Here is a 27,775-nt window from a genome sequence, read left to right as displayed (position 1 = left end):
GTTGGCAAAGGAGACTGAGAAGGTGGCAGGGACCGGGAGAGCAGTGGCCCAGCAGGCAAAGGCAGAGTGCTTCTAGAAGTCCAGGGAGGCTCGCAGGATGGGCTGTCACAGAAGGACATCCTTAGGGACAGCAATTAAGGGTTGGAGGTTGAGGTGGGGGTAGGGGCAGTAGCCAAGCAGCAGGGGAGGAAGGGGGAGGCAGCAAGGGCAGGGGGAAGGGGAGATGAGGTCAGGAGAGGACTCTGGGGTGTGGGTGTGTGTGTGCGTGTTTGTGTGCGTGTATGCATGTAGGTTGGTGTGGGCGTGGGTGTGTGCGCATGTAGGTAGGTGTGTACGTGTGTATGTGTGTGTGCGTGCCTGTGTGTGTGTGTGCACACGTGCATGTAGGTGGTTGTGGGCATATGTGGAGGTATGTATGCTTGGGTGTGTGTGTGTGTGCGTGTGTGTGCATGGGTGTGGGGGAGTTTGCATGTGTGTGGGTGTGTGGAGGTGTGGGGGGTGTATTCCTGTGTGTGCATGTGGGGAGGTATGTGTGCATGGGGGGGTGTGGGGGGGTGGCTGTGTGTGGGGGTGGGAGTGTGGGTGGCTATATGTGGGTGTGTGGATGTGGCTATGTGGCTTTGTGTGGGTGTGTGTGGCTGTGGGGGGGTGTGTGTGGCTATGTGGGTGTATGTACATGTGACTTTGTGTGTGTGACTGTGGGGTGGGGGGTGTGTGGCTGTGTGAGTGGGAGTGTGTGTATGTGTGTGGCTGTGTGTGACTGTGTGTGGGTGTGTGGGTGTGGCTGTGGGTGTGGATGTGCATGTGGCTGTGTGTGGGAGGTGGGAGTGTGTGTGTGGCTTGGTGTGGGTGTGTGTGGTTGCGTGGGTGTGGGTGTGGGTGGGTGTGTGTCTGTGTAGGGGGATGTGGGTGGCTGTGTGTGTGGGTGTGTGAGTGTGGCAGTGTGTGTGTGTGTTTTCTAAGCAGGAAAGAGCAGAGCCTTCACCAGGTCCAGGAAAGGAGCAGGGAGGGCCCCAGGCTGTCCCGGGTCAGGGCCCACCCCCCTCAACCTTCCCCCTCCTGCTGCCTGCCCTCTGAGGGCCTCCCACTTTTCTGTCCCCCTGCCAAGGTACACACCAGCCCCGCCACTCCACACAACGGGGCCTCTCACCCTCACCTACCGTCAGAGCCTGGCCTACTCCATCCCACCTGTCAGAATTGGGGGTAATTGCCAGGGGTCTTTGGGTGTGGCCTCCTGGCCTGAACTACAGGGGACCCAGACTAGGGCGCTGCCCAGAGAAGGGAGGGGTCCTGGCTGGCAGGGTGCCAAGGAGGACACCGACTGAGGGGGGATTACTGAAGCCTGACCCCGAAGCTGGTGTGGAAACTGGACCCTGCATGGGGATCTGATGGGGGTTGAGTGTGCTTGGGGATAGACTTGGGAAGGGGTGGGAGCTAGGCAGCAGGGACTAAAGGTTGACAGCAAAGACCCTGGAGTTAGACTGCCTGGGTTCAAATCCAAGTGCCACCACCCACCAGCCACATGCCACTGGGCAAACAACCCCTGGTGCCTCAGTTTCTCCATCTGGGAAGCTCTCATAGGCATGTTGTGAAGATGACAGTCAATCCATGCAGAGCACTTTACTCTGAGTGTGAGCTGTTCAGAGAGAAGGGAGGGAGGGCTGCATGAAGTGGGGCCTGGTGACACAAGTGGGCAAGGGAGAGACACGCTGTGTGGGGAAGGGGCTCCCACGGGCTTCACACCCACACTCGGACACAAATTCAGCTGGTCTCCCACTCAGATCCCACCCCTGGGTCTCCTGACTCACTCCTTATACTTTTCCTGAGGTCCTCAGGCCTGATTCTATGAGGTACACACCTGTCCCAGTCCCCTCCCTTTCCCCCCAACCCCTGCCCCACCTGCCCCTGCCCAGTGCCTTGCAGGGAGGGAGGGCTGCAGCTCCTTCTCCTTTCAACCAGCCCTGGACGCCAAGTCTGGGCCCTGTCTCGTGGCCAGATCCTGTGGCCCTGGTGTTCACTGGCCATCAGGGGCCTCCCCAACCCCGAGAGGTGCCTCAGCTCCCCATCCCCCAGTAGAGGCTGACAGCTGTGCCATGACCTTGTGGCCGCTGTCTGCTTATCCACCAGCTATTTGCTCAGAGGTCGTGGACTCTCACACCAAGGCTCATCTCTTGACTAGACAAGGCCAAACTCCCAGCCAGACTCCTCACCCGTCCCTACCAGGGGCTTCCACCTTGGCCTGTCTCTGGTGGTGTCTGGATATCAGTGGGTCAGCTCTGCCTGTGATCACCTGCTGTGTGGCCTTGGGCAAGTTGCTACCCCTCTCTGGGCTTCAGTTCCCTCAGCCACAACAATCAGAAGCTGGCCAGCAAGGCTTCAAGGACTGCTCTAGGCCTGGGCAGGGGTATCAAATGGGGTGGGTGGTTAAAGTGAACCAGATGCAACATGTAACTTGCTTAGCACGGCCCCTGGCAGAGTCAGCTCTGGCACCAGCCTGGTGGTTCAGACAGTGGGCTGAGGAGTCCAGCAGACCTGGGTTTGGATCCCAGTGCTGCCTGTCTATAGCTGTGGGCAAGTGACCTCATTTCTCTAAAACCTCAAATTCCTCCTTTATGAAAGGGGGATAACAGCCCCTGATGACGAACAGCAAACACTCAGGGCTCTTGCCCCATGCCAGGCACTGTTCTGAGCGCTTTATGTGGATTAACTCATTTAATCCTTACAACAACTCTTTGAGGTTGGTCTCTTTATTGTCCCCACTTTGTAGATGGGAAAACTGAGGCACAGAGGGCTTAACTCACTCACTCATGGCCACACAGCTGGGAAGAGAGAGCTGGGATGTGGCTCCAGGCAAGCTGGCTCATCATCTTCCACTTTACCATTGTGCTATCCCGTCTCTTGGAAGAGATAGTGAGCTCCGCCTGTAATCCTAGCACTTTGGGAGGCCTAGGCAGGCAGATCACAAGGTCAAGAGATCAAGACTATCCTGGCCAATATAGTGAAACCCCATCTCTACTAAAAATACAAAAATTAGCCGGTAGTGGTGGCAGGTGCCTGTAGTCCCAGCTACTCAGGAGGCTGAGACAGGAGAATTGCTTGAACCTGGGAGGCAGAGGCTGCAGTGAGCTGAGATCGTGCCACTGCACTCCAGACGGGCAACAGAGCAAGACTCCATCTAAAAAAAAAAGAGAGAGAGATAATGAGCTCTCTCCACCAGGTGAGGATACAAGAAGACACACATCTATAAACCATGAAGGGGCTTTCATCAAAAACCTGACCATGTTGGCACACCGATCTCAGACTTTCAGGCTCCAGAATGATGAGAAATAAATGTTTAAACCAAAAGAGAGAGAGAGAGAATAATAAAGGGCTTAATACAAGCCTGGCACATAGTAATGGGTCAATAATAGTTGGGCGTTTAATAATAATAAATGCAGTCACAGAACTTTGGGAGGCTGGAGCGGGAGGATCACTGGAGCCCAGGAATTTGAGACTGCCCTGGGCAACATAGTGAGACCCTGTCTCTCAATAAATAAATTAGCTGGGCTGGCCAGACGCCGTGGCTTACGCCTGTAATCCCAGCACTTTGGGAGGCCAAGGCGGGCAGATCACCTGAGGTTAGGAGTTTGAGACCAGCCTGACCAATACGGAGAAACCTCGTCTCTACTAAAATACAAAATTAGCCAGGCGTGGTGGCACATGCCTGTAATCCCAGCTACTCAGGAGGCTGAGGCAGGAGAATCACTTGAACCTCGGAGGCAGAGGTTGAGGTGAGCAGAGATTGTGCCACTGCACTCCAGCCTGGGCAGCAAGAGTGAAATTGTGTCTCAAATAAATAAATAAATAAGCAAGCGGGATGTGGTGGTACACATCTGGAATCCCAGCTACTCAGGAGGCTGAGGTGGGAGAATTGCTTAAGCCCAGGAATTTGAGGCTACAGTGACCTTTGATCATGTCACTGAACTCCAGACAGGGTAATAAAGTGAGACCCTGTCTCTAATAATAATAATAATAATAATAATGTTAGTAATCCAGCCAGGTGCGGTAGCTCACACCTGTAATCCCAGCGCTTTGGGAAGCCAAGGTGGGTAGATTGCTTGAGGTAAGAAGTGTGAGATCAGCCTGGCCAACATGGTGAAACCCTGTCTCTACTAAAAATACAGAAATTAGCTGGGCGTGGTTGTGGGCGCCTGTAATCCCAGCTACTCGGGAGGCTGAGGCAGGAAAATCGCTTGAACCGGGGAGGCAGAGGTTGCAGTGACCTGAGTTAGCGCCATTGCACTCCAGCCTCGGCGACACAGCGAAACTTCGTCTCCAATAATAATAATAATAATAATAATGTTAGTTATCCTGATTACTATTACCTTATTTTCTTTTTCCTTCTAAATTTCTATTGATCTGCCAATAAGAAAACCCTCTGAGCCCCAACCGCCCCAGGTTGGAGCCTGGGAGGTCCTGGATGGAACCCTCCTTTGGCCCTCCTTTCTGTCTGTCTGGCAACCTGAAGGGAGGGGTGTGTGCACAGATGTGTGGCCCAGGATGTGCAGATAGTCTGGGGAGGAGGTGCGATACTCTGAATTCCTATTCCACCAAGGCCGGCCCTTCACTCCCCACATCTGCTGGAGGGCTGAACTCCTGCTTCTAAGATTCCTGGGAAGTCCTTCCCTCTGTCTAGCTCTCCTTCCTTCTTTTGAGTTGCCAACAGCCTCTCCTCCCAGGCAGGGTTGATGGAGACCCCTCCTGCAGCCCCCACCATTCTCCCTACTTCCACCCCAGGGGATCTCTTGGCCTCATCCTCAAAAATCCCAGCAATGCAGTGGAAATTAAAGTTACCTTAAATATTCTAATCTTATAACAATTTTGCTTCAATCAACATCTAAATGTGACCACATGTGTCTAGACCACCCAGCGGCCTGGTTGGTGTGGGGGAACAGAAGACAGAGAGCTGCTCTCAGACATGGGCCTGGCTCTGGGGGGCTTCCTGGGGAGAGGTCTGCTGGTCTTTGGGTCCTTCCCTCGGCTTTCTCCAGGCCTGCCCACACTGAGCTATCCTTCCCCTCTTCGCCTTCCCTCAGATAGCCCAGGGAGCCCCAGGCCTTATACTCTCTCCCTAACAACTTGGCTGGGGGAGGCCGGGGGGCAGAGGGGCTCCATAGGCAAGCGGAGGCCAGAGGTGGTTTCATGGGAGTCACACAGGGCTCCTCACTCCCGAGGGCCTGACTTAACGCTCTCCTGGGTTGTCTTGGAGTTCATAATAATTTCTGAACTAAGGGCTTCATGTTCATTTTGTGCTGAGCCCCATAAAGTATATCCTGGTGGAGGGCTCCCCTGCACTCACACCTCTCTCTCTCTGTGATCTCCCCACTCTATACTCACAGTCCATACCCAGTCAAGGCTGGTTTCAGTGGCTCACATCTGTAATCCCAGCACTTGGGGAAGCGAAGGTGGAAGGATTGCTTGAGTCCAGGAGTTTGAGACCAGCCTGGGCAACAAAGTGAGACTCTGTCTCTACGAAACATTAGTCCCAGCTAGGGGGCAGGAGGACCACTTGAGCCTGGAAGAGTGAGGCTGCAGTGAGCTGGGATCACACCACTGCCCTCCAGCCTGGGTGACAGAGCGAGACTCTGTCTCTAAAAAAATAATAAAATAAAAATTAAAAACATGTATTTATTTATTTTTGAGACGGAGTTTCACTCTTGTCACCCAGGCCAGAGTGCAATGGCGCGATCTCAGCTCACTGCAACCTCTGCCTCCCAGGTTCAAGCGATTCTCCTGCCTCAGCCTCCCGAGTAACTGGGATTACAGGTGCATCCATGATTACAGGTTGCACCATCCCAGGTGCAACCATGCCCAGCAAATTTTTGTATTTTTAGTAGAGACAGGGTTACGCCATGTTGGCCCAGATGGTCTCAAACTCCTGACCTCAGGTGATCCACCCGCCTTGCCCTCCCAAAGTGCTGGGATTACAGGCATGAGCCACCGCACCCAGCCAATAAACATTTATTGAGCATCTACTTTGTGCTGACAAGCTGTGCTAGATGCTTGGGGCTACAGTGAGGAACAACATAGACATGCCCTGATTTCACAAACTTACCCTCCTTACACATTCAGACATTCATATATCCATCCATGCAGTGGTTTTGCAAGATGTTCCCCAATAACAATCAAGCTCTTCATAACTGCCAGTTAGGGAATACTCAGCATAGGCCATGACATTTATATATATCATCTTGTGTCATCCTTAAAACAGCCAGCAAGGGAGGCATTATAAGTCCCATTTTCCAGATGAAAAAAACTGAGGCTCAAAGGTCAAATCATTTGTCCAGTGTCACATGGCTAATAACTAGCAGAGCCAGGACTTCCCCTATTTCCTCATTTTTAATCTCTCTCCCTGACCCCACATTGCATTCAGCTGCTTCCCCATGGGCAGAAGGTCCCGGCAGGTTGGGCTAAAGTCTAGGTCAGCTCCACGTCCCCAGCCCCTAACACAGAGCTACATTTTTGTTAAATGAAAGAATTCAGGCCGGCTGAGGTGGCTCACGCCTGTAATCCCAGCACTTTGGGAGGCTGAGGAGGTTGGATCACGAGGTCAGGAGTTCAAGACCAGCTTGGACAAGATGGTGAAACCCTGTCTCTACTGAAAATACAAAAATTAGCCGGGCATGGTGGCAGGCACCTGTACAGCTACTTGGGGGGCCTGAGGCAGAGAATTGCTTGAACCCAGGAGGCGGAGGTTGCAGTGAGCTGAGATCACACCACTGCACTCCAGCCTGAGTAACAGAGTAAGACTCTGTCTTAAAAAAAAAAAAAAGAAAAAGGAAAAGAAAGAAAAGAAAAGAAAAGGAAGAATTTGACCAGGCACGGTGGCTCAAGCCTGTAATCCCAGCACTTTGGGAGGCCAAGGCGGGCGGATCACTTGAGGTCAGGAGTTCAAGACTAGCCTGGTCAACATGGTGAAACCCCATCTCTAAAAAAATAATACAAAAATTGAGGTGGGGCACAGTGGCTCATGCCTATAATCCCAGCACTTTAGGAGGCGTAGGCAAGCGAATCACGAGGTCAGGAGTTCGAGACCTGGCCTGGCCAATATGGTGAAACCCCAATCTACACTAAAAATACAAAAATTAGCCAGGCATGGTGGCACATGCCTGTAGTCTCAGCTACTCAGGAGGCTGACACAGAAGAATCGCTTGAACCCGGGAGGCGGAGTTTGCAGTGAGCCGAGATCATGCCACAGCACTCCAACCTGGGCAACAGAGCAAGACTCTGTTTCAAAAAACAAAAAACAAAAAAAATTAGCTTGGTGTGGTGGCATACACCTGTAGTCCCACCTACTCAGGAAGCTGAGGTAGGAGAATTGCTTGGACCTGGGAGGCAGAGGTTGCAGTGAGTTGAGATTGTGGCACTGCAGCACTTCAGCAGCATGGGTGACAGAGCCAGACTCTGTCTCAAAAAAAAAAAAAAAAAAAAGGAATTCACACCAGACACAGTGCCCAAGGAACACCAGGAAACAGACACTGAAACCCAAAAACGTAAATACATAACATGTAATGTACTGGATAAGAGCTTTGTGTTCAAGTCCTGACTATCTGGGTTCAAGTGCTGAATCCACCGTATACTAGCTGTGCTCCTCAGTCTCCTCATCTGCAGATAGTGGTAGGGCTGTGGTGAATGCTAAATGAGAAATACATGTGAAGTACTGGCCTATCACCTGACTAGCGCTGGCACATGGCCACTCTGCAATAAAGATTAGCTATTGCTATGACTAACATTCATCCACACTCACTGGCAAATGTCCTCCCGCCCATGCGCACCACCCTCCCAATCCCTCCTCTAGCCTAGCTCAGTCATAGATGCCCTCATGGTTGACAGTCCAGGCTCCCAGAGCCAAGAGGAAAGAGCAGCTGCTTCTCTGCATCCCCTGGGCTGTACCTGGGCCAGCCCATGTGAGCTCCTCACCAGCTCTGGGTTCCATCAGAGATGGCTTCCTGGAGGAGGCCTGGACCCAATGTGGGTGAGGGAGCCAGGGTGAAGCAGGAGAGTGCTACTCTGTGTCCTGGCTCCCTCCATTGTTCTTCACAACACCCTCTCCCCCAGCCTCTGCTGCAGCGGCCTCCCTCCACCCCCTTCCCCCTTCCCACAGTAGAAATTTTCCTCTCTCCTCCTGCCAGAGTGTAAATTGCCCCCAGGAATGCACTGAGTCCCACTGCTCCCCTGGCAGTGGCCGGCGGCTGTCCTGGGGTCAGGCCTGGCCCTACATCAAAGGCTGGGGATCAGTAACAGCAGCTCCTTGCCTGCCACCACCCTCCCCTCCTCTCTCCTACCCTCCCACCGGCCCTTTGGCTTCCAAAACACAGCACATGGTAGCACTTAAGCTCTGGGAGGACATTTTTCCTGCACCCCCACCCCCTACTAGCCACAATGAACTACTTGTTAGGAGACTATTTTAATTTTACTGAATGCAATTTCTGCTCCTGAGGCTTCTGTTGCCACCCGCTTCTTGGCCTTGGATGCCCAGTACAAATGTAGGGGAGGCCAACCCTCCAGGAGAAGATGAAACCTGAATGTGGAAATTTCACTGGTGTTGGAGGTCTGGGGCAGGAATGGGACAGTGTTACATCAGGGGAATGGGGCTGGTGCTCTGGCCTCCACTCAGGAAGTAAGGGGGGTTGATTAGGGGAGGGCTCAGAGCTAGCTTGTACAACTCAGGAGGCCAGCATGAGAGTTTGAAGTATGTATGTGACCAGACATCCTTGGCCAATGCTCTCTTCCAATGCCCTGGCTCCAGTAGGCAGGCGCTTAGCCTGGCAGCTATATGTGAGCTTTGCTTTCAGGTCCTGTAGGGCTGATTGGAGTGGGAGCACTTCCAGTCTCCGGTCAGCCTCTAAGATTTGCTCCATCAGGTGCATCTTCTAGCAAATTCTGAAAACCAGGGGTCCAATGGTCACTTTCTGGGACAGTACAGTGGTGGTTTGGAGACCCCTGGTGGCCAAAGGCTGAAGACCGAGACCTTTCCTTAGAGCTCCACCCAGCCAGCCCCAGGCCCGAAGGCCACCAGCATCAACCACCCAGCTCCAGAACTCCCCAAAAATCCTCGTCAGTCAGCCTCTCCCATATAGCCAGGCTCACCTGCCCCATCTTGCTGGGAGGGAATGGCCTAGCCTAGGGGGCTGTCTCAGCCTCATAGTCATAGTAAGAGAGGGATGTGTAATCTACAACCAATCAACGACATGGGTGAGGACCAGGAAGTTAGTTTGCTGGGGATTGCATGCTCCAAATACTTCTGCAGTCTCCAGCTCTTTCCTTCCCTCAGCCCCAGTCATGGGGCTGTAACTGGGAAAAGTCACTAAGGGAGCTTTGTTTCCACAGCTCCCTAATCCTGTAATGTTGCCCAAGTTTAACATTGGGAAAGGAAATATCTAAAACCTCACAGCATACAAACCGCTGCTCAAAAGTAGGCTGTGGTACCCAGAGGAGAGGAAGGGCGAGGGTCCCCCTGGAGAAGGGAAAGGGCGGTGCGGCTGACTTTTTTTGGCAGGGTCTAGACACTACATAAAGCTTTCCACATCTGGGCCCCAACATTCATTCCCTTAATCTCTTTCATTCATTCAGACTCCATTGTGACTGGCCTGAGACCCACACCAAGTGCTGACACAGTTGACCAAAATTTAGTCACTGCCCTGGGACCCCAAATTATAATATGGAGGGGGACATAAAGAGGCTCAGAGGATGTCCCTATATTTGGGGACATGAAACTGACCATCCCTCCTTGGTGGCCTAATCCAGCTAGAGCAGGTAAGTCCTGTGCAAACTGCCCTTCTCAGTGGTTCTGAAAACCCTGGTCCTTCCCTTGCACAACCAAACCACATCTCAAGCACAATGCATCAAAAACTGGCTCCCCCCATCTCAGGCCTGCACACAGACTTCAGGCAAGGCCTGGGACCCCATTTCCCTCCAACAACCTGAGTGTCTAAACCTCAGGGCCTTAGGCTATCCCTAAGCAGTGCTACCAAATACAGCCTGACACAATCTCTTGCTTCCTCCCTTTAAAAGCTATCTCAAGCTCTCTAAGCCTGGGAGAGGGAGCTGTGGGCCTGTTCCCTTTTCCCCCACAGTGCTAACCTGGCAGTAAAAGAGAATCTTCATTAAGAGCATGGGTTTTGCCCTTTGGCCCAGCTTTGAACCCTAGCTTTTCCACTTACTCACTGTATGACCTGGGCAACTTGTGGCCTCCACTCTAAAAATGGAATTCTTGTGAGCTGGTTAATGCATGCAAACTGTTCAGTAGTGTATTTCAAGTGGTAAGCACTCAATAAATGGCACCCCAACAACAGGGTCTACATGGCCTTTCTAGCCAAACCTTCCAACTTGGTGGCCAAGTGCCCTGGACAGTTCATTTTAGGTGCGTCTGGAATAATGGTCTGCTTCTAGATTTTGCTGCACACACTAGAGCCAAAAGCGACTCTGAAGGGGCTTCAGTTGCTTATACTGGCTCCCAGGTTTCCCAGACTCTCTCATCTCTGGAGAGAAGCCACTGCTAAACCAAGTCAAACACAGACAGGGCCCATGAACCTACCTGGTCTCCTCACACCATTGTAACAAAACACCTGGGGATGAGCAGAAAGAAAACAGGACATGATTGGGATTTCACTCAAGAATGTGTCTTTATTGAAGAATTTGTAAGAAAAAAGGATGTGCCCTCTGTAAAAAGAGGAGATGTTGCCTCCGAACAGCAGGGAGGAATGAGAGCTGGGTGGCTTCCCAGAAGTCAGTGTTTCCGGCATGACTGGCTCCTTTCCTGCAAGCACTACAGTGTGTCACACTACAGCTAGCAGCTCCTCCCCACTCCCTCCCAGCCCTTCCTCCCTCCACCCCACAACCCTACAGCCATTTGAGGCAAATGGCTTTTTAAAGGCCCAGGGATAGATGTGCCAGGCTTGCCTCTTAATGGGGTCAAAGTGGGTTTTGCTTTGGAAAAATTCAAACAGGAATGTAAAAGGTTTGAGCTCTTTCTAGTCCAACAAAGGGTGATTACATCTGGCCCCTCTCAAGGGAAAGGGAGCAGAGACTGTCGCTCCTGAATGTGCACACATGGGGTAAATGGACTGTACCACAGTCTGCTCTTTATTTGAATGGAGAATGGAAACAGGTTATAAGAATATATAACATCCATGTTCAAGAGTCACTGAGTTCTGGAGGGCAGAGGGAGCACAGAGGCCTGCTGACTCCAACAGTGCTTCTGCTGGCTATCCTCGAGTCCTAGGGATGGTTACTCCTCTCCAGCTGGAAGATTGTCCTCAATCCGCCTGATGAATCTCATCCGGATTTCTGTCACACCGTCTCCTTTCAGGGTGTCCTGGACAAACTTTGCCTCCACAGCCATCTGGACCTGTGGGATAGGGGGAAAATGAAGGGGTAACTGCCTGGCCACAGCCTCTAGGGAACCAGTGGGGATGGGGCATAACTGACTCATCCACGGCAGCCAAAAAAGCGGGGCTGGTTTCCCACAAGGACAGGATTGACAGCGCCAATGTTCTGTTGCATAAGACAATGGCTCCAACCCTTAAGGAGAAACTTAGCAAAGAATACCCAAGAAAGAGACTGTCACCAAATAAGCCTATCTGAGAATGGATGTTCCTGGGCTTTGGGGACTGGCAGCACCACCTTCCAGCCTGGTATGGAGGAGCATCACCATGTAGAGATGTCCACCTTGGATCCTACCTCAGCAGACTCACCATCTTAGACAGTAAAGTGCTGGGGTGAGCCAAAGCCCTGAATTTTCTCTCTTTCATCCATTCACTTATCAAGTCTCTATTGCATTTCAGGTGTCCCAGAAGATAAAGAGCTGCACTCACCATCTCCAAAGCTCCCCGCAATACCCCACACAAGAGATTGGAATAAATAAGGGATGAGTGGTTATCAGGAAGTTCCACAAAGTCCACCAAGGGGTTATTTTCCAAAATGAGGGAGAATTCATCACCAGCTGGGCTCCAATTAGTAATGCTTGGAGTGATGCCCAAGTACATCTTGAACGCCACCTGTCAGGGGACACAAAACAGCGCTTTAGGGAAGAGCAGCAGGAACTGTACCACTGGGAAGGTGACAGAACTGGCAAAGGGGAAGTAAGTGGCTCAGGAACAAACCTGTGGCCGCCGCAAGATGACGCTTTGGACACTCAGGGCAACAAAGGAGAAGCATCTGTACGTGATGCTGCACCCCTCTCCTTCACGGCATCATACAATTTTGGCTGTCGCTTTGTTTTGTTTTCCCAAAAATATTTTTCTTTCTTAGGCATCATACAAGTAAGCAACAACTCACTCACTGTCTGCCTGTACTTCTCAGTGGAAGGGAGCACTAGTCTTCCTCTGCCTGAGTGCAGAGGCCCCTAACCCACTTCCCTGTCCTCTGTCTGTGCTACCTGAATGTACCTTCTTAAAAGTGAAAACACATTACTGGGCAGAGAAAAAGTCCTACCCTATCCGCCCTCCTAATTCCAAACTCTCACAAAGCTCTCTCCACTGTCAATCCTCTTTAGGATTTGGGTATGGCCAGCAAGCTTACAACAGAAAGACCAACTTCAGGTAACTGACACCACAAAGTTATGGGTGCTATGTCATTTATTAATACTGTAATAGACAGCACTAACACTAGTAATAGTAAACATTTACTATATGCACACTATGCTAAACACTAGCATTTAACCTAAATGTTCGTGTCCATTATTGATTTACGCCTTAAAACAGCCCTGTGGGTAGCTCTTATTTTCTTCAGGTTAAAGATTAGGTAACTGGTGCCAGGTGCGGTGGTTCATGCCTGTAATCCCAGTACTCTGGGAGGCCAAGGTGGGCAGATCACCTGAGGCTGGAAGTTCGACACCAGCCTGACCAACACGGCAAAACCCTGTCTCTACCTAAAATACAAAATTAAAATTAGCCAGGCATGGTGGTGCATGCCTGTAATCCCAGCTACTCGAGAGGCTGAGCCAGGAGAATTGCTTGAACCCAGGGGGCGGAGGTTGCGGTGAGCCGAGATCATGCCATTGCACTCTAGTCCAGGCAACAAGAGCGAGACTCAGTCTCAAAAAAAAAAAAAAAAAAAAAGGATGAGGTCACTGGTAATTAAAGAAATTTAAAATAACTTACCTAAAAACACATAACTAGTAAGTACTGAAGCCAGGTTTGTGAGTCTATATTTTTTTTTTTTTTTTTGAGACGGAGTCTCGCTCTGTCACCCAGACTTGAGTGCAGTGACCTGATTTTGGCTCACTACAACCTCCACCTCCTGGGTTCAAGCAATTCTCTGCCTCAGCCTCCCGAGTAGCTGGGATTACAGGCACCTGCCACCACGCCCAGCAAATTTTTGTATTTTTAGTAGAGATGGGGTTTCACCATTTTGGCCAGACTGGTCTTGAACTCCTGACCTCATGAACCACCCGCCTTGGCCTCCCAAAGTGCTGGGATTACAGGCATGAGCTACCACGCCCGATCAAGTCTGTATTCTTTGCCCCTATGCTACTCTGCTACACCTTCACAGTGGAAAAGCTCAGGCTTTTATTTCAGTGGAGCTTTAATCCATGGGGATTAAATAATCTATGCTATTCCTTAATGACCTGGAACGCTTTTTTGACCCAAAGAGCTGCCTAGCCAGCCTTTTGGGAGATTAAAGGCTCTCTAAGGGAGCTAGAAAGAGTGGTAAGCAGTGCCTCCCAGCAGCAATTCTTCAGCATGGACAGGTGGCCCAGAATAATGACCTTGGCAATGACATCCGCAGTTTCCCGAAAGTCATGGCACCTCCCGACATTTGACCGAGCCAAGAAATCTTCAATCAGCCGGACTCCAATGTTAAAGCCCCTGGGAAGGAAGTTAGAGAAGAGACTATGATGGAGTCTAAATGTCTTTTGTTTGAACGTAAGGTTGTTGGTAGTAAAGGGAAAATGGGGATAATCTCAAAAACATCCCAGTAAATGAGTTTAGTGAGAAATGTACCCAAAATGTTGGCTGAGAAAGACAGAGAACCCTGTTTTAAGCTCTAAAGGACAATGTAGACTCAATGTGCTGGGAGGCCCCATTTCTGTCTCTCCTGTGAAGGAGCTCACTCACATTTTGTCCAGCTGTTTATTCACATCTTCATCATTTTCATAGTCCTTGCATAGCTGGGTGACCAGAGCACCATAGGTCAGGGTGAAGAGCTCAGAGCTCTAAAAGAGATTCAAAAGGCAGTTGGGACCAAGTGGCACAAAAGAGAAAGTGTGGTGAGAGTCTGTATCAGCCTTGATGCAACTGTCAGGATTCCCTCTAAGTGTGTCTAGAGGAAAATAACATCATCCCAATGAAGGAGCCAGAAAATCTGGCCCACAAGGTCAAAGTGGCAGGGCTGCAGCCAGAACTACTGCAAAATGGGCTGTAAAAGGCACCTCACACACTATGCAATCACTCTTCCAACACACCAAGGTAGGCTTCAGTCAACCCAAGTCTCCACCACAGCTGTCAAGCCTCACGTCAGGTCACCAGAATCTGGTATGGGAGCAACAGTCATTCACTAGAAGCTGTGAAACACTGAAACAGACATTTACAAACTCATCTCTGTGGCTGGCAGATGTGACCAATGGCTTCCACATGTCTTAGAATGTCCTGGCCTAGAGTAAACTGCACTCCCAAGGCCCCTCCCAGGAGAAACAGAGGACCCGGGGCCCAGTCTATGGGGAAGGAAGGAAGTCCCAGACCAAGTTCATCACCCTGATGACAACCCCTTTCCAAAGTCACCAGCATGGGAGAAAATAATGTTCCTCTTAACGCACAGCCAAAATATTTCCAGGAAAAGAGGTGACTCTTCAGAATCAACTGGTTCCTATTACAATAGCAGCTAAAATCACAGAAACCCTTTCTCAGATGAAGAATTCTGGGGCTGGGAGCAGTGGCTCATGCTTGCAATACCAGCACTTTGGGAGGCCGAGGCGGGTAGATGACAAGGTCAGGAGACTGAGACCATCCTGGCTAACACGCTGAAACCCCGTCTCTACTAAAAATACAAAAAATTAGCTGAGCGTGGTGGCGGGCGCCTGTAGTTCCAGCTACTCGGGAGGCTAAGGCAGGAGAATGGCGTGAACCCGGGAGGCAGAGCTTGCAGTGAGCCGAAATCGCGCCACTGCACTCCAGCCTGGGTGACAGAGCGAGACTCCGTCTCAAAAAAAAAAAAAAAATTCTGTCACCTATCTACCAAGAAATCAATGTAGAAGGTGAAATGAGTGACAAATACCAAGACCACAGAATGAAAGCAGCAGGCAGGGTGAAAGGTATTATCAGGGTTAAAGCAAGAAACAGGCCGGGCGCGGTGGCTCAAGCCTGTAATCCCAGCACTTTGGGAGGCCGAGGCGGGCGGATTACAAGGTCAAGAGATCAAGACCACAGTGAAACCCCGTCTCTACTAAAAATACAAAAAATTAGCCGGGCGCGGTGGCGGGCGCCTGTAGTCCCAGCTACTCAGGAGGCTGAGGCAGGAGAATGGCGGGAACCCGGGAGGCGGAGCTTGCAGTGAGCCAAGATCGTGCCACTGCACTCCAGCCTGGGCAACAGCGTGAGACTCCGTCTCAAAAAAAAAAAAAAAAAAAAAAAAAAAAAGCAAGAAACATATTAACAGCACATCTGGACCAATGGATTAACTCAGAAATAAGGCTGAAAAATCAGGATAACCACCCACTGACTTCCTTCTGAATGGAGGCTTGTCAGATTTGAAGCAAAGAACCTTGTCAGATTCGAAGCAAAGAAGCTTCCTCTCTTCAAGTTTTCTGGGGAAGAAAGTGTAAGAAATATAAAAGCCCAGGCTCTCAGAACCCAATGCTCCTCATGCCATCCCCATGACCTGATGATGGGGGCATTACAAGAATAACAATTTGAATGCCTTTTGCTTAAATACTGCATTCTACTTGTATCTCATTATCTATCCCATGATAACACAGTAATCTAGGAAAGGCAAGAATTAATCCCACTTTAGAGATGAGGAAACTGAGACCCAGAATGGTTAAAGAATGTGCCCAAGGGCCGGGCGCGGTGGCTCAAGCCTGTAATCCCAGAACTTTGGGAGGTTGAGACAGGTGGATCACGAGGTCAGGAGATCGAGACCATCCTGGCTAACACAGTGAAACCCCGTCTCTACTAAAAAATACAAAAAACTAGCCAGGCGAGGTGGCGGGTGCCTGTAGTCCAGCTACTCGGGAGGCTGAGGCAGGAGAATGGCGTGAACCTGGGAGGCGGAGCTTGCAGTGAGCTGAGATCACACCACTGCACTCCAGCCCGGGCAACAGAGTGAGACTCTGTCTCCAAAAAAACAAAACAAAACAAAACAAAACAAAAAGAATGTGCCCAAAGACAAACAGCTAATTATTGAAATAAGTAATTTGGGGAGAAAAAAAATCAAAGATTTCTAAGCCAGAGGTCAACCTATCCACTCTTCCCCACAACTGCAATATTAATAAGCCCTACTCAATAAAAAGAAAAACAGGAGAAAAAAAAAAATACCCAAAAAACTTAGCAGTACTAGAGTCAAAGAAAATAAGTTTCAGGATCAGGAGGCCCTTTGAACTCAACTAAACAGTCAGATCAGTACCTCCAAGAGACTATTTACCAAATATGGCAATTAAGGGGAAGCTGTTAAGGAGGGGAAGGATTTTTTTAGTAAAGTCAAGGGCTTGGCACTAGAATGGTTTGGGCATGAATGGATGGAAACAATCCAGCAGTTACCAGTCCAGAGAATTGGCACCACTGCATTAAATCAGGAGAGCTTTCATTCCATTATTAATGAGCCCTTGGATGGAGACTCCAAGAGCCTCAGGCCACCATGATGCCAAGTGACAAGCAAATCATGATCTTATCAAGCACCTTATACATGCAGCTACCTCCTATTTACCAATAAGAAAAATCAAGGTCCTGGACAGATCTGCTGGTGGTCATGGAATCAATATACCTGGGATCTGGGAATGGGATCCCTAAGTTAGGCTCTCCATACCCTCTCTTGATTTGCAAGTCTATCTTCATCTTCAATTACGAACCAAGCCTCTGTGGAACTGTGAGTGACATAAATGTATAACTTAAAGGCCTTTATGCTTTAAAAATGGAAGGGAGGGCCAGGTGTGCTGGCTCACACTGGTAATTCCGGCACTTTGGGAGGCTGAGGCGGGAGGATCACTTGAGCCCAGGGATTTGAGACCAGCCTGGGCAAACAGTGAGACCCCCCAACTTTACAAAAAATTTAAAAAATTAGCCAAGCATGATCGTGGATGCCTATTGTCTCAGCTACTCGGGAGGCTGAGGGGGAGGATGGCTTGAGCCTGGGACGTCAAGCCTGCAATGAACTGTAATTGCACCACTGTACTCCCGCCTAGGTAAAAGAGTGAGACCCTGTCTAAAAAAATAAAAATAAATACAAATATAAACAAATAAAATAGGAGTGGGCTATGGTATAATGAAAATAAATCATTCATTCAACATTTACTGTGTACCAGGCTATCTAACAGGAGGGGAAGAGACAACAAAGCCAAATAAAATACATGATTTGCCAAACGGTGATAGGTGCTATGGAGAAAAATAAAGCACAAAAACAGATTGGGGGTATTTATGTGTGTACGTACGTGTGTGTGTGTGTGTGTTGGGGGGTGGTTAATTTTAATAGAATAATCAGGGAAGGCCTCACTAAGGTGATATTTGGTAAGCCATGAAGATATCTGGATAGATATCTGGTCTAAAAAAATTCTAGGCACTATTTCTAAAGATTCTGAGGTAGAAGTACGCCTGGTGTGTTTGAGAAACAGCGGGAGACTCTTGGCATTAGAGACGAGTAAGCAAGAGAGAACAGAAGAGGAAATCAGATAAGTGACAGGAGGTTGCAGAGTCAGAAGATCTGGGTTTTCAGCCCTTGTGACCTTTAAAACAAAAGTTCTCATGGGATCATAAAGGTCAACCAACCCAATCTCTTCACTGAACATAAGCAACACATCTCTCCTACCACCAGAAACATGAATATCTTCTGCAACACATCTATTTTTGAGACAGAGTCTCGCTCTGTCGCCCAGGCTGGGGTGCAGTGGCATGATCTCAGCTCACTGCAAGCTCTGCCTCCTGAGTTCACGCCGTTCTTCTGCCTCAGCCTCCTGAGTAGCTGGGACTGCAGGTGCCCACCACCACGCCCGGCTAATTTTTTGTATTTTTAGTAGAGGCAGGGTTTCACCGTGTTAGCCAGGATGGTCTCCATCTCCTGACCTCGTGATCCGCCCGCCTCAGCCTCCCAAAGTGCTGGGATTACAGGCGTGAGCCACCGCGCCCAGCCAACACATCTATTTTGGTAACAGTTTCTCTTAACAACCATGAGAGTCTAGCAGCACAAACATTATTCATCCCCATTTAACAGATGACAGGTTAAGTAACTGAAACTCAACAGCCTTCTTATAGTTGAGCATTTATCCTGTAAAAAGCTTTGTTATCCTAAGCTGCTGCTTAACCTTCCTGAACATTAGTTTTTCCCATCTGTAAAATGGTGACAATGTTACCCGCCTTTCAGAGTTACTGTGCAATTCCAGCGAAATTCCAGATAATGATGTTTGTGGAGCACCCACTGCACAGCAGGTACTCAAGAAATACATGCTTATTGGCTGGGCGCGGTGGCTCACGCCTGTAATCCCAGCACTTTGGGAGGCCGAGACGAGCGGATCACGAGGTCAGGAGATCGAGACCATCCTGGCTAGCACAGTGAAACCCCGTCTCTACTAAAAAATACAAAAAAATTAGCCGGGCGAGGTGGCAGGCGCCTGTAGTCCCAGCTACTCGGGAGGCTGAGGCAGGAGAATGGCGTGAACCTGGGAGGCGGAGCTTGCAGTGAGCTGAGATCCGGCCACTGTACTCCAGCCTGGGCGACAGAGCGAGACTCCGTCTCAAAAAAAAAAAAAAAAAAAAAAAAAGAAATACATGCTTATTTTTATTCTTAAACTGGTTCCATGTGGTGTGGTGCTAGAGAGCACCCTGAACTAGGTTCAAGGAGGGCAAGTACAGCACTTTAGGAGGCCGAGGCGGACAGATCACCTGAGGTCTGGAGTTTGAGACCAGCCTGGCCAACACGGTGAAACCCATTCTCTACTAAAACTACAAAAATTAGCCAGGCGTGGTGGCAGGCGCCTGTAATCCCAGCTACTTAGGAGGCTGTGGCAGGAGAATTGCTTGAACCCAGGAGGCGGAGATTGCGATGAGCCAAGATCGCGCCACTGCACTTCAGCCTGGGAGACAAGAGTTAGACCGTCTCAGAAAAAAAAAAAAAAAAAAAAAAAGGAGGGCAAGTAATAAGGAAAGAAAGAGATTTTGAATTAATATAAACAACTTTCTGGCTGGGCATGGTGGCTCATGCCTATAATCCCAGCACTTTAGGAGGCCGAGGCAGGGGTCAGAAGTGGTCACCTGAGCCCAGGAGTTTGAGACTAGCCTAGGAAACACAATGAGAACCCACCTTTAAAAAAATAGAACAAATTAGCTGGGTGTGGTGGCCCATGCCTGTAGTCCCAGCTACTCAGGAGGCTGAGGTGAGAGGATGGCTTGAGCCTAAGAAGTCAAGGCTGCAGTGAACTGTGATTACACCACTGCATTCCAGCCTGGACAACACAGCAAGATCCTGAAAGCCTGATTCGGAGTCTGGACTTGCTGCTTAACAGCTGTGAATACTTAGGTAAATCAATTCACTGGGCTAAGCCTCAATCTTCTAACTCAAAAAAAGTAACAGTAAAACAGTAAAATCTGCCATGCCATTCACAGGGCTGTTGGTAGGATCTAGTAAGATAATCGACTTGAATGTGCTTTGCAGACAAGAAACCACAGGATTTATAGCAGCTATGCTAACATGATCTCCAACTACTTCAGGTACAACATGAACAAAGTAAATGAAACCAGCTCTACACTCAGGTGAGACACCACTTGACAGTTTTCAGGAGGCCTTTCTTCCAGTCAGTGCCCCAAACAAAATGTCAAATCTCCTTAAGGAGGTTGTTTTTTTTTTGGAGATAGAGTCTCGCTCTGTTGCCCAGGCTGGAGTGCAGTGGCGCCATCTTGGCTCACTGCGAGCTCCACCTCCCAGGTTCACGCCATTCTCCTTCCTCAGCCTCCCGAGTAGCTGGGACTACAGGTGTGTGCCACCACACCCAGCTAATTTGTCTATTTTTAGTAGAGACAGTGTTTCACCATGTTGGCCAGGATGGTCTCGAGTCTCTTGACCTCGTGATCCACACGCCTCAGCCTCCCAAAGTGCTGGGTTACAGGCGTGAGCCACTGCACCGGGCCTAGTTCCTTTATTTAAAAAAAAAAAAAAAAAAAAAAAAGGTGACGAAGCTGATGCTAGAATAATGAACAAACTTGCCCAAGGTAACACGGCAAGTAAGTGGTGAAACTAGAACTCAGGTGCAGCCGGTACTATACCTCTGTATGGCATACATTTCTTTTCATTTTTCCACTGCTAGAAGATACACAGTATATATGGTATACATTTCTGTCTCCCTCACAGAGTACGTGCTTCTCAAAGTTGGGGACTAGGACTTCATCCTTGCATCTCCCACAGCATCTAGCACAGAGCTCTGCATATAGTTGGGGCTGAGGAAAAGTTTATTGGACAAAAGGGCTGTTTCTGTTTGCACAGACTAAAATCTAGTTACTTGGGCATATTAACAATTTAGGTGGCTCTTGAGCCGTTTGCTCAATCCTGCTCCTGCTTCATGGAGTGTACTTTCATTTTAATAAATCAATGCTAAAAAAGAAGGCTGGGTGCAGTGGCTCAGACCTGTAATCCTAGCAATTTGAGAGGCTGAGGTGGGCAGATCACTTGAGGTCAGGAGTTTGAGACCAACCTAGGAATACAAAAATCAGCCGGGCGTAGTGGTGGGTGCCTGTAATCCTAGCTATTTGGGAGGCTGAGGCAGGAGAATCTTTTGAACCTGGGAGGTGGAGGTTGCAGTGAGCTGAGATCGGGCCACTGCACTCCAGCCTAGGTGACAGAGCAAGACTCTGTCTCAAAACACAAAACAAAACAATTTAGGTCTTGGAAAGCTTAAATGGAACACAAATGCAATCCCAGTAATTTGTGAGGCGGAGCCGGAGGGATTGCTTGAACCTAGAAGTTTGAGACCTCAAGACCAACCAGAGCAACACAGGGAGACCCCTAGCTAAAAAAAAAAAAAAAAAAAAAAAATTAGCCAGGCATGGTGGTGCACACCTATAGTACCAGCTACTTGGGAGGCTGAGGTGGGAGGATTGCTTGAACTCTGGAGGTCAGGCTGGATGAGCCCCGATCATGCCACTGCACTCCAGCCTGGGTAAATCATTTAAAATTTAAAATTAAACAGTGCTATGAAGACAATCAGCACAGAGTTAGAGGTTAGAGAATTAGGTAACCAGGAGGAAAGGTCTCTCAAAGGAGGTGACATGTAAGTAACTATGAATGAAGCCAGGAGTGGGCCAGGTGACTATCTAGAGGAAGGGAGTTCCAAGAGCCTTGAGGGCAGGAGTATGCTGCTGCCCCTCCCTAATTACCTTACTTCACTGAAACGAAGAATACTGGGAGTTGGGGGTAGAGTCTGCAGGTTTTTGTTAAAAGATTTCAATATTGATTTCAGGTTTAAAAAATGGATAAAATGAGAGCAAACTATGAAAACTAACCAGGAAGACCTCTGCTCATCTCACAGGAAAAGGAGAAGGAAACATTTACCACACCCCTCACATTTTACACCACCCCATGTAATATTAGGTAGACGTTACTATCCCCATTTTATAGATAAAGAAATTGAAGATCTATCAAGTCAGAATTCCAATCAAGGTCCATGTGTTTCCCCTAACCTGACATTGTTTCCTAACAAAATATTCTCATCTTTTGGCCGGGCGCGGTGGCTCACCCTGTAATCCCAGCACTCTGGGAGTCCGAACAGGCAGGCAGATCACCACGAGTTCGAGACCAGGCTGGCCAATATGGTGAAAACCCATCTCAACTAAAAATACAAAAATTGGCTGGGCAAGGTGGCTCACGCCTGTAATCCCAGCACTTTGGGAGGCCGAGGAAGGCGGATCACCTGAGGTCAGGAGTTCGAGACCAGCCTGGCCAACATGGTGAAACCCCATCTCTACTAAAAATACAAAAATTAACCAGGCGTGGTCGTGGGCACCTGTAATCCCAGCTACTCGGGAGGCTGAGGCAGGAGAACTGCTTGAACCTGGCAGGTTGCAGTGAGCCAAGTTAGTGCCACCGCACTACAGCCTGGGTGACAGAGAGAGACTTCGTCTGGGGATGGGACGGGGGAGAAAAAATGAAAAATGACCTAAGTTTGCAGCCCCAGCCCCTAGTCCAACTTTATAGGACCATATGGTGTCCAACTATTCCCCGGGAAAGAAGGGAGCCACCCACTCCATAAAGCGCACCACTCACTGCTTACTCTGGCCCATCTCTTATTTCATTGAATAAAACGTTCCTTTCTGGCATGACCAGTAACTGAACATCTCTCACAATACCCACGCCACAGTGCGAGTCACTATAGCCTAAGAGTATAGCCTAACAGTATGAAGCATTAGCTTTGGAGTTAAACACGGGTCCAAGTCCTAACTTTCCAGGTGTAAATGTGAGCAAATTACGTAAGCTCTCCAAGCTGTAAAAACGGCAATCATGTTATCCATCTGATACGGGCTACTCTGCAGATTAACTGAGATACTGGAATGCATGTAACGTGCGTGGCCCGGTGCCTAACACACAGTAAGAGAGCAGTAAGTGGCAGTTACTGGTATTTATTACCGTCGTTGTTGTTGGCTTAGGACACAGCGGCACTCAGGCCTTGGGGGCGGGGTCTCCACGGGAAAGAGGTCTCCTCCGGGGAACTTCTCCGACGGTCCCCTAACCTGCCTGGGACGCCCCGGAGTGATCCAGCAAGAGGCTTCCCCCGCCAGAGCTCACAAAAGGGCCCTTTTCCAAACGCGCCTCGCGCTCGGGGCCGGGCCCCTTCCCTGTATGCCTCAATTTCGCCCCGCCCGCCGAGGTCACGCGCTCCAAGTTACCATTTTCTTGCTCTCGGTGCCACGGTTCGCCTGCCTGGACATGGTGCCGGCCGCCCCGCCCCACTGTCCTAGCCAAGGGTTAGCTCGGCGACCCCTGCAGACGCCTCCCGCCTAACCGCTGCCCCTCAGCCCAAGGGACTGACCGGCACTGACTCACTGCGCCTGCGTGGCCTGCCGCGGGGCACCACGGGACTCGTGGTCCGGCCGACGAGGGTATCTCCCGCCCAACAAACGTCGGACTACAACACCCAACAGCCTCTTTGGCAGCACCGCCTCTTAACGCAGTCAACTACCACTCCCGGAGTGCTCCGCGCGCGCCTGCCTGGTAGAGCTCAGCTCGCCCTGGACAGCATCCCAGCCACTGGGTGGCGTCCGCAGCCTTCGGTAATCCTGGGCAATCCACAGGGTTCCCCCGGACTCCCTCCCCCCGCGCCCGGCTCAGAGATGATGCTCCGCAAATTCCTCTCTCGCCAGGGTTGGTCTTGGAAAGTCCCTCTTTCGAGCTAGCTTCTTCCGCTATTGCGATTCAGCTCCAGAAGCTCCCAAGATGTCCCAGAAAACTAGCAATGACTCACACAGAATTGGCTTCTTCATTAGAAAAATATTTAATGACCTACTATGTGCCAAGCATTTCGCTAGTGCCGTTCTCTTCAGACTGCCATCTGTTCCCAAACCCCAAATGCTGCCAGCATCGCATTCTACCACCTGTGGCTTCGTGATGGAATATCCAGTCTTTTAGATAAAGTTCAAGTCACTTTCTCCCCCTCCATCCCCCTAGAACAGCTACACTGCCTGGTTCCCAGGAAACAAAGATCACTAGCTGTCGTGGCCGTCAGTTCTGAGTTCTAATCCCAGCTTTGCCATTTTAGGCAAGTTGCTGAATCTCTCTCAGTTGTTGTAAAGATTGGTGAGCCACGCATGCCCAGCACTTGGGCGCATAAAAGGCATAAAATAAACGTGTATTCCCTTCCAGCCACCCTCCAAAAACAAGCCAACAAACAGGCCCCAGAAACACGAAGGGAATGTGCTGGCTGAACCCTCACCCATCACCAAGGGGAAGTCTACAGTCCCTGACCACAGCTCTTTGGTTTCAGCTCCAGCGGTCTCTCAGCTGATCAACTCTGAGAAAGCTGGGCTGGGGGGTCCCTGAGCACTCTCTGTTCACTTAGGCCTGGTAGCCTGACTGTAGCAGCTGCATTCTGGCCCCTAGCCCTCACCATGACAACCAGCCTGTCCAGACATGAGCCAGCCAGGCTAGGGAGGGCTGGGGGGGCTGCTCAGGCTGCAAGCTGGTGCCCAGGGTTCCCCCAGTCCCTCCCTCAGGTTGCAGGACCAATCATTATTATACCCCTTTCCCCAGACATTCTGTTTTCTCCCTAGAGGCAGTGACCCCTCACTCTCCATCCTGTGTAATGCCACAGGGGAAGGAGCCAAGGGCCGAGGGCTCTGGGAAGGAACTTGAGGGTTGGTTGGGGTTGGGGGAGGAAAGCAGGGGTCAACTAGCCCCCAAGGGCCAGCTCATCTTGAGAAGAGGCCTCTGCATTCCCAGGAGAGAGGACAGCTGAGGTGAAAGCTGCAGTTGGCCAGCCTGTCTGTCGGTCTGGGCTCCTCCCTGCCGGCTGCCCTTGGCTGCCCACAGAAACCTGAGTCATACTCACGGCCAGCCACCCGACCCCACCCTGCCTGCTGTCAAGCAGGGCGGTTCTAGAGAGACTGGAGGTGGAGCCTTTCCCTGCCTGTCCAACAGCCTCTGAGATTTTGCCTCTCTCTGCCTGGGATTCCTCCACTTGGCGTCTCTTCCTCTTTGGGACTTGCAATGTCATTAGTCCTGAATTAACAGTGGGGGTGGGGGCCATCTCCGGTTGATCTATATGATCCCCTCCTCACTCAGATGGGTTCTTAAAGGCTTCTTAGGCTGAGCACAGTGGCTCATGCCAGTAACCCCAGCATACTGGGAGGCAAAGGCAGGAGGAACACTGTAGCCCAGGAGTTTGAGACCAGCCTGGGCAACATAGTGAGACCCCCATCTCCATAAAAAATAATTTTTAAAAAGGCTGTTCTGTTATGAAATAGTCACTCTTTTGTTTCTTTTTTTTTTTTTTTTTTTTTTTTTTGAGACGGAGTCTCGCTCTGCCGCCCAGGCTGGAGTGCAGTGGCCGGATCTCAGCTCACTGCAAGCTCCGCCTCCCGGGTTCACGCCATTCTCCTGCCTCAGCCTCCCGAGTAGCTGGGACTATAGGCGCCCGCCACCGCGCCCGGCTAGTTTTTTTGTATTTTTTAGTAGAGACGGGGTTTCACCGTGTTAGCCAGGATGGTCTCGATCTCCTGACCTTGTGATCCGCCTGTCTCGGCCTCCCAAAGTGCTGGGATTACAGGCTTGAGCCACCGCGCCCGGCTTCTTTTGTTTCTTTACTAACAAAAATAAATAAAAATTATAAAAAAAAAAAAAAAAAAAAAAAAAACAAGCTGAGCATTGTGGCGTGCACCTGTGGTCCCCAGCTACTAGGAAGGCTAAGGTGGGAAGACTGCTTGAACCCAGGAGGTGGAGGCTGCAGTGAGCCATGTTTGCACTACTGCACTCCAGCCTGGGTGACAGAACTGAAACCTTGTCTTTAAAAAAAAAAAAAAAAAAAACTCCTTAGACAGCTGTTCCAAGGATTCTCCCTACGGTTTCCATCATTCCCAAATCCCAAACCCTCCCTACAACCTCTAGGGTCCAGGACATTGAGGAACACCAGATGTCCCCTCGCCACCCTCTTCTCCTTCTCCCTAGAAAACAACACAAGGGATAGCTTTCTGTTCCTATCAGGGGCTCTAGACAAAGACTCTCTCCTAGGAACCCAAAGGGTTGAACCTATTTAGTCCTGTATCTGAGTTCCCCGCCTCCCCAAGAGCTGGAGGGAGAGGGGCAGTTGGCATCACCAGCCCCAGGGAGTGGGCCCCGGAGGCTGTGGCCCCCCAGGAAGGCCGGTGCTGGTTAGAGACCCCTTGTTGCTGCAGTCCCTTGAGGCTGGGGCAGTGCCTTGAGGCTGGGGTGGGAGTGAGAATGTGATGCCTATTCTCTCTGCCCCCACTGTGAGGCCCCTCCCACTTCCTGCAGTACTCTGTGGGTGTGGGAGCAGCATCCAGGGCCTCAGTCATGAGATTTGTAACTTTGTTAACTCCCCCTGTGATTTCCTTCACCTCTCCATCAGGTTCATCCTGGATCCTGCCCCACCAAACCTAGGAGGCTGAAAATGCCCTTGCCTTTCTTCCCCTAGGGGAAACAGGATGGAAACATATTTCTTTTTCTTTTTTTTTTTCTCCTTTTTTTTTTTTTTTTTTTTTTTTTTTGAGAGAGTCTTGCTCTGTTGCCCAGGCTGGAGTGCAGTGGTAGTGGTGTGATCTTGGCTCACTGCAACCTCCGCCTCCCAAGTTCAAGTGATTCTCCTGCCTCAGCCTCCTGAGCAGCTGGGACTACAGGCATGTGCCACCACGCTTGGCTAATGTTTTTGTATTTTTGGTAGAGACTGGGTTTCGACATGTTGGCCAGGTTGGTCATGAACTCCTGACCTCAGGTCATCTGCCCACCTTCACCTCCTAAGGTGCTGGGATTACAGGCATGAGCCACCCCGCCTGGCCAAAAATTTTTCTATTATACTCTTTTTTTTAATATTTTTTTTCTCTCTCTCTTTTTTCAGACAAGGTCTCTGTCATCCAGGCTGGAGTGCAGTGGTACAAACATGGCTCACTGCAGCCTTGATCTCCTGGGCTCAAGTGATCCTCCCACCTCAGCCTCCTGAGTAGTTCAGACTACAGGCACGCACCACCATGCCTGGTTAATTTTTTGTATTTTTGATGGAGACCTTTTTATATTTTTGATGGATTTCACCATGTTGCCCAGGCTGGTCTCGAACTCCTGAGCTCAAGCAATCCGCCTGCGTCGGCCTTCCAAAGGGAAAGGAACAGCTCACTCATGCCTGTTTCCATGCAGAAGGAGGAGACTGCCCTGGGCCACAATCTCCTCCTGCCCTGAGGAGACTGCCCTGGTCCAGAGGTCCCCATCCCTCGAGCAAAGCCTGCAGAGAATGCTGTTGGGACTTCAGCCTCTTATGTTAGGGTTTCAACAAGTACCCAACTTGCTCCTTCTCTGGGATGTCTAATATTTGTGGTGCCCCATGCAGCGTCACGTAGCCCCAAACTCAGAGAGACGTCCACTCTTAACCCTCTTGGTTGCTGGGGCCTGGGATCCACCAGGGATCCTGGCCAGTGAGGAGGAGAATGGAGAGGAGTCCACTTTCTCTGTCCACCGACTGTCTCAATCACGGAAAATGGGTGCTCTCCAGACACCCCCTCAGCCATCCTTCCCGCACTCCCTGTGGACTTGTCAGCAGTGCAGGAAGCCTTCGGGTCTGGCCAGGAGAACTGTCATTTAAGCTGCCAAACTCCCAGATGCTCTGCTGGTCTCCAGAATCAACATATTATGAGTGCCTCACCCTCAGGCTAGGGAAGGGTTCCTCAACCTTAGCACTACTGACATTTTGCACCTGAGAATTCCTTATTGTGAGGATGGTCCTACGCAATGTAGGATGGTAAGCAGTATCCCTGGCTTCTACGCAGTAGCTGCCATGTTTACAGACACACCCCCCCACACCGCCATGTGTCTCTAAACATGGCTAAATGTCTCCTGGGGGGCAAAATTACCCTTGGTTGAGAACCCCTGACGTAGGCTAATACCA

The 27,775-nt window shown here is 50.2% G+C and overlaps 1 protein-coding gene across 4 annotated transcripts; it reads right to left on the bottom strand.

Annotated features, from left to right (window-relative positions):
- Positions 1–10,639: 10,639 nt before the first annotated feature.
- TRAPPC3 (trafficking protein particle complex subunit 3) lies at positions 10,640–23,224 on the bottom strand. Of its 4 annotated transcripts, none has more exons than XM_015135130.3 (5): positions 23,201–23,224; positions 14,100–14,197; positions 13,751–13,850; positions 11,856–12,038; positions 10,640–11,389 (listed from the first exon to the last, which is right to left on the bottom strand). In XM_015135130.3, coding segments are annotated over exons 2-5 (405 nt in total). In that variant the 5' UTR covers positions 14,102–14,197; positions 23,201–23,224; the 3' UTR covers positions 10,640–11,269.
- Positions 23,225–27,775: the final 4,551 nt, after the last annotated feature.

The sequence above is a fragment of the Macaca mulatta genome, chromosome 1 (assembly GCF_049350105.2).
Source record: "Macaca mulatta isolate MMU2019108-1 chromosome 1, T2T-MMU8v2.0, whole genome shotgun sequence".
In the NCBI taxonomy this organism is placed as follows: domain Eukaryota; kingdom Metazoa; phylum Chordata; class Mammalia; order Primates; family Cercopithecidae; genus Macaca; species Macaca mulatta.
This window is presented reverse-complemented; position numbering and strand designations above follow the sequence as displayed.